Source organism: Pteropus vampyrus, unplaced genomic scaffold, assembly GCF_000151845.1.
Source record: "Pteropus vampyrus isolate Shadow unplaced genomic scaffold, Pvam_2.0 Scaffold134, whole genome shotgun sequence".
Classification (NCBI taxonomy): Eukaryota; Metazoa; Chordata; class Mammalia; order Chiroptera; family Pteropodidae; genus Pteropus; species Pteropus vampyrus.
In genome coordinates, this window is record NW_011888915.1 from 3,615,593 (window position 1) to 3,622,804 (window position 7,212).

General features: G+C 40.7%; 1 protein-coding gene across 5 annotated transcripts in view; it reads right to left on the reverse strand.

Annotated features, from left to right (window-relative positions):
• Window positions 1-6,929, reverse strand: part of PRELID2 (PRELI domain containing 2) — a 66,172-nt gene extending 59,243 nt beyond the window's left edge. For 2 of the 5 annotated variants that reach the window (XM_011367470.2, XM_011367468.2), the window contains exon 1: window positions 6,748-6,920. In XM_011367470.2, the coding sequence (XP_011365772.2) occupies window positions 6,748-6,822 (75 nt within the window). In that variant the 5' untranslated portion in view covers window positions 6,823-6,920. Of the gene's footprint in view, window positions 1-6,747 lie in introns of all 5 variants that reach the window. The other 3 variants (XR_002782127.1, XR_002782126.1, XM_023534905.1) reach the window with 3 other exon arrangements.
• Between the last annotated feature and the right edge of the window lie 283 nt (window positions 6,930-7,212).

Sequence of the window (7,212 nt, forward strand, 5' to 3'; positions counted from 1 at the left end):
AAAGCCTGCACACAAGCAGAGCCACACTGGGATTTTCCCGTCCCCAGTCCACTCCTCCCATGGAAGCAGAGTGGTCTGATGACAGAGATAACTTCCAAACACCCTTTCTATCCTTGGACTTGGCTCAGTGGATCACAGGTGCAGTAGCAGAAGAATTACTACATAGGGCTGTGTACATTCCCCATGTGTGCCATCTTTCCCGGTGACTTAAGGGATCTTTTTAAGGTGTATCTGACTTAATTTTGAACTTATGATTTTTTACTTCCTTAGAGAATGTATAAACTAACTCCCTTCCCTCTCCCCAAGGTATTGATCTACTGCAAATAATCACAGGATATATGTATGTAACAGTCTAACAAGAATAAAATGTACTCTCCTACTTGTTATATAACTTTTTCATTTATTTTTAACATATTAAAAGAGGCCAAAACTGCAAAAAAAAAAAAAAAAGGGTAAAATAGAAAATATACATGAAAACAAACACGTAGCTATGAGAAGTGAGAGGCCAAGAAATTGAGTCCATCTAATTCCAGGAATAACATTCAACATATTGTGGGAGGAGCTTCATGAAAATATGGTTTTTACCTTTCCTATTCACAGAAGAAAAAAATTTACAAGCTTTCATAAAGCCTATTCTTAAGAGAGTTAAGGAGTTATTAAAATATCAGCTTTCCAAAAACCTCAGAAATCAATGCCTGCCTTTTATAATACACTCCCCAGTCTTCATTAAAAAAAAAAGTCAATGACTTCCAGAGGAGTCATTGTTTACCAACTTCCAACGGCACAATCCAAGAGAGTGTGAGGAAGCAGTTGAGCTAACCAATCTGTATGACTAGTTCTGCAAAAAGGACCTAAAATAAGTCTGGTGTATTAACGTATCTGCTTTATAAACATTAAAGGAATCTTTATGATTCTGGGTGCTTCCAAACATGTACATGCAAAAGGGTAGAGCTGCTGAAAGAGATTTGGCTTTTAGCTAAATAAAGAAATCACCGCGAGCTACGCCAAATTCCCCTAATGAGCTGCATGCAGTAGTCTACCTTAGAAGAAGCGCAAAGTTAATTTCATAGCAAGATCAAATGAGTCATCGATTAATCAAAATTTCAATGATCAAGGACTAACCATATTTTAAGTCAATAAATATTTTGAATGGCTGTCCATGGGCATTTCAGGCCAGTAGGATGATGAAGTAGAAAGAACAAAGGACAAGAAGCCAAGACATGATGGGGCCATTTGTGAAGCCAGGGAGGTGAACCAGCAGATGATCCTCAAAGGCCGTTTGGCTGGGACATGTTATGATTCTAAGCAAAGGCCAACCACTCATATCGCATCACTCTCATTCATTCAAAAATGTCCTAATAATTGGCAAATGACATAATGCACTTTTCTGAAAGGAATAATTTATATTGTGACACAAAGGAAAATCCTCTTATTTCAACATTAAATGCATACGCAAATTCAATACATTAAAGATACAATCAAAGTCTACAAAATAACTGACCAGTATTTTTTGAAAGTGCCATGGTCTGGAAAGACAAAGAAAGGCTATGGAATTGACCCACATTGGAGATTAAGATCCAACAATTAAATGCAGTCCTGGAATCTGAGAATTTGGCATAGCTTGAGGTGATTTCTTCGTCCTGGATTTTGGAGTCCTAGATTGCATCATATTCTGAAAAAAAATAGTGGGCATCTGCCAAATTTTGAACAAGGTTTATAGATTAGTTAACATTGTGCCAGTGTTAGGTTCCTGGTTTTAAAACTTATACAGTGGTTTGGGGAAGCAGGGTAAAGGGTGTACTTGAATTCTCTGTTTTTGCAATGTTTTACAAGTCTAATTATTTCTAAATTAAAAGTTAAGAAATAAAAAACAAAATTAAAATAAAGACACAAAGTACGGAAACAGAATGAGTTTTAGAATCCAAGAGATCTCAGTTTGGTGCCCATCTGCGGGAATTTTGGGCAAATTACTTTAACCTCAGTCTGCTTTAGTTTCTTCATCTGTAAAATTAGAGGGAAAAAAAAGTCTACCTGTAAGAGCTGTTCCAAGAATTAAAGGAAATAATTTTATGTAAAGTATAACATCACAGAGGCACCACAGAGGTCCTCAAAAAATAGTAGCTGGTTTTGCTACTAAAGAATGAATCAATATTTTGAACTTAGTTTTAAGTCTTCAGTCTTTATCTTGCAATTTACTGTGGTGTGGCATTAGGTATGTTACTGGTATCCATTTGCAATCTAAATATATTTAAATGATGATTTAAAAATTATTGGAAGATATTTCTTATTTTCTTAGACTAGTAAAACCTCACGAGCTCATGCTGCAGCATTTCGAGATTTGTAGAAGATACAAGGCCTCGCTGACACTTCCTTCGCCACTAGCATTAAGGAAAGCACCACGTCGGAGAAGAGTACTAGAAAGAATATTTATTTTTTTAAAAGGGCTCCAAACTCCAAACGCTCTCATTGATTTATAATTAAATTACAAACCTTGCCCTACACTATATATCTGTGATATGCCCCTGAGAAAGCACTTACCACAAAAATTCATATATTTCCCTCTGTCTCCCTTGACAGCGAGCTCCTTGAGGCCAGAGCCATGTTTTATTTATCTTTTCATCTCCCAGGGGCAAAAGCATGCACAGACTTATTACGAATGTCTATTAGTAGGTATATAGTGAATGTTTTAACTATTAGCAAGCACCTTGATAGTTTCAAATCTCCTTTTACACACTGATTAAGCTACAACTCCCAAGTATACTTTAATGTGATTTAAATGGCACTTAAAAAATAAGTCATAATTCACATATGCACCTTTATTCATCCTCACTCCCCACTTTATTACTCGAAGTTAGTAAAGATTTCTGCAGACGACTTCTTGTGGCTTTTTATTTTCAGGTTCATGAAATAAATGTAATAAATTATTATTATTGTATTACTATCATGATTTTTAACAAGTATTTTTAAAGCACCTACTGTGAGCCAACATTAAGCTATGTCTATTACACGCAACTACGTGTGTTACCCAATTTATTTCCCCCAACAACTCTAGAAGATAGTTATTATTATTATTATTTTGAAAACTGAGGCATAGGAAAATGAATGGACTTGCCTAAACTCACAGCTAGAAGCCCCATCCCCTCCCCGCCTCAGTCTGAGGTCAGAATCCATGCTCCTATCATCTGCACCATTCTCCTATGTCTTCTGCTAGTAGAACTGTGGGCAGGAAGGTAAGAAGAAACATTAATACAGTGTGAGCCAAAAGATAAATAACCATATGTTAAACTAGGCCTATCATTTATCAAATCATTTATTTTGGAAATGTGGGTTTACCCCGAATATTTCAGGAGCTCTTCAGGGAGAGATGTTCCAGACATATAAGTGTCAAATTTGCAAGAGGGAAGAGACAAGATCAGAAATAGAAACGTTATTAATCACCTAATCGATTTTCTACTCTAAATGGAAATAACCATTCATAAATCCCTTTATGAGTTTAAGGGTAAACACTCCAACCATTTTTGTTCAACACATCAGGGTCCTGGCTAGAACAAATGAAACTCAAGAAATTATTTTAATCTGCCCATTTTATTACAATATCCAAAGTAAGGATGTTACTGAACCCCATACTGATTCAGTCTGAAATTATGACAGGGCTAAATCCCAGAAGAGTGTATTTCATTCATTCATTCATTCATTCATTCATTCAACAAGGATTTGTTGAGTACCTACTATGTTCCATGATCTCTTTGGATACTTGGGATACATCAGGAACAAATGACAAATTCTCTGCCCAGGAAGCTTACACTCTATTCACAATGCCTCTTTTGTCTATAGTATAAAAAAATCAACCTGAACAACTCTATGGTCAGAAAAACTATGACTTCTCTGGCCTCATTTAAGAATAAACAAGAATGGCTTTCTAATGAATTTAAATTTCAAGTAGATAAAATTTAAGAAGTCTTTGAATCCAGCTCAAAAAAGGTAAGCCCACTAAGCAGAATCACGTGTGCTTCCAGAGATGAGTGCGCTTCTAAACTGCTACATTCACCTATGCGACTTTGTGTTCTCTTTGTGATACAAAGAAAACAAAATCCACTGCCTAGTGCATTGACACTACAGTACATGGAAAGTACAGTTTAACATCCAATGAATAAACCATTTTGGGCTTCATAGTATTCCCCCCATGAAGAGTTCACTGAGAAACACTATACATACTCCATGAACAAAGCATGTTGTGGTATTTGTTTTCAAGGTGCCACTTAGCTTTGAAAGCATGTAGCTTAATATTTTGCCTGTGGTATCCAACAGGCAGGTGTAAAAAGAGCAAACATTTCTCAAGTTTTAAAAATAGTAGCATATTATAACTTGGAAGACAAGTTCTAACATACTAAAAGCCACAGATCAGTAGAGTCTATCTAAAATAGAACTTCCTCAGTGCTGAGGGGCTTCAAATATACCATTGTGCAAAATCAGATTAAATGCTTCCCAGAGATCCTCATATAATTGTCCCTTCTGCCAAGTGCTTTCCTTTGAAAAAAAACTACATAAAGATTAGAAGAAAAGTAAAAGTGTATTTTGCCAAAAAGATCATTCTTACTACTTTAAGCTTATAAAAAGCTTATGCATGTTACACATTTGATCTTCACAACAATCCTGGGAGATGGGTGGAATACATGGCATTCACAGATGAAAAATTAAGACAGTAGGGTTGTCTTATACAGGTGTGCATGTTGCTCACTGCACAAGGGCTCCCAATTAAGTAGGCCAGTGGGCACAGAGCTACAGCCAGAAAGAGGAAGAAGCACCTCTTTCTAATTTGCATAAACAGCTCCATTTACTGTGAGCTTGCAGAATAGAACCCCTAGATGATGCCTCTTTCTAATTTGCACAAAGGCACAGCATAGGCTGGTGAAAACTGGTTCCCACGACCACCCCAAAACTGTTTTTAATTGGGGAAGCACAATGGTTGGAATCCAGGTCTACTGACTTCCAATTCATGGCTTTAAATAATATAAGATGAAAATTCTCACAGCAGATTTACTGATATCTTAGAAATAGTCACATAGATAGTCCCTGGAATCTGTGAAGACTGCTTCTGAAGAGAAAAAATGAAACTATAGTGTCATCCACGGTGTTAACAATGCCCCATCGCTAGGCCTCTTCTGCAAATGTTCTCCCCTTTCCCTACCCCTACCTTCCAAAATGTCCTCCTCAGTCTTTATTTACCATGTGCAAGGCACTTTGCTAAGTATTTCATAAGAATTCTTCCAGATCCTGAATATAACTGAATGCAGCTATATAGGTGACCTCAGCTTATAACGCATGGCACATAAAAACCTCGCAGTGGAGCCCAGTCACCCACAGGATCATGAGAATTAAATCCTATTACTGGTTTAAGCCACTAAATGACAGATGATTTTGTTCCACAGTAACAGATAACCGAAACACTGTTTCCTCACCGTATCACACAGCAAAGCTATACGCTATATCAGGCACGACAGGTCCACCAGGATGAATAACAGAGAAGACTGTGGACATAAGGAAACTGAGATCAGATGAAAAGCACAGTTGATTCAGAAACATTTTATCCCCCCAATACAATCAGTCCTCTGTATCCAACCGACTGTGGATTAGAAATACTTAAAAAAAATAAAGTTCCACAAAGTTCCAATAAGCAAAACATGAATTTGCCATGCACTGAGCACTATGCTCAAACCACGCAAATGAGGTCATGTGTAGGCATACCTTTCTGCAGCCTATATGCAAATACAACGCCATTTCATATAAGGGACTTGAGCATCCAAGGATTTCAATATCCAGGAAAGGGTCCTGAAATCAATCCCCCAGGGGATACCCAGGGATGACTGTAATCGTCTGAGTTTCCATTTGGTACAAGGCAGCACGGCCTGGCGATTAGGGGTGTGGGTTTTAGATTCGGATGTGTTGAAATCACGACTCTCCCACCTGCTAGCTGTGGGAACTTGGTAAAGGTGCTTAAACTTCTTTGAACCTCAGTTTCTCCAGACCATGAAATGGAAGTCCATCATAACTACTTCCAGAAGCTGCTGGAATGATAACATAGGAAAGCACTTCTCTTCTCCCCTTCTGCCTAGGAAATGCCTATTCATGCTTCAGCCATAATTTCACTGCGATAGCCCTTTACATGAATTATGTCACCTGATTCCTCAACATTCAACCCTTTGAGTTGATACTATTATTTTCCCCATTTCACAGATTACAAAACTAAGGCACAGAGAGGGTAAGCAATCTTCCCAAAGCCCTACAGCTGTTTAATAAAAGAGAAAGCGGGGAAGCGTTAGAAAGATAATGTAGAATAAACCAGGATGATGGCTTGCATGGCCCCCCTAGTTTTTCAGGGGTCACTGATGTACTAGAAAGATCGACAAGGCCTCAGCACTTGGGTTCCCCGTGACTCCTCCACAAGCCTCTCCCTTGGGCTGGGGCAGAGTGTGAACGTGATGCCCCGCACGGAGCCTTTGCCTCACGCCGGAGGGGGAGCCTTCGAGGAAATCCACCTCCACCCTCGTCCAGCACATCCCGGAGGCGAACCGGCAGCTGGAGGAAAGAGGTGGTGAGTGCAGACTTATGCACAGGGAGGAGAGAGGGAAGAAAGGAGAGAGAAGAGAGGAAAGCGGGGAGGAGGGCGGGGCACGGAGCGCAGACAGCTGGCCCAGCTGAGACGGCGCGCGAGGACGCCAGCCCGGCGGGGCTGGAGCCGGCGGGTACCTTGCGGAGGAAGCTGGCGACCACCTGCTCGAAGGGGTACTTGTACACCTGGTGCACGTCCACCGTGACCCCCATCCCTGCGCGCGCGCCCCGCCGCAGCAAACGCAGAACCACCCGAACTCTGCGCGGGCCTCAGGCGTCCAAAAGCGGGCGGCCGAAGGGGCGTGGTTTTTTTTTTTTCTCCTTTTTCAAACTTTCGAAACTTTATTGTCCACTCGGAGAAACAGACAGGCGGTCAAACTCCCGCCCCCTTCCGCCAACGTCCAGTGTGGGAGCCCCGCGGGCGGGGCGGCCCCGGAGCGCCCGGAGCGGCCCCGCCCTTCCCGGCCGCGCCTGCAGCTCCTCTGTCCCCGAGCCGCCACGCGGTATCCTGCAGCCCTGGACTTTGGGACTTGTGCTTTCGTGTCATCATCTCGCCTGGAGCAACACAGTAAGCCTTAAACCGCTGTCGGCAACACTAAAAAG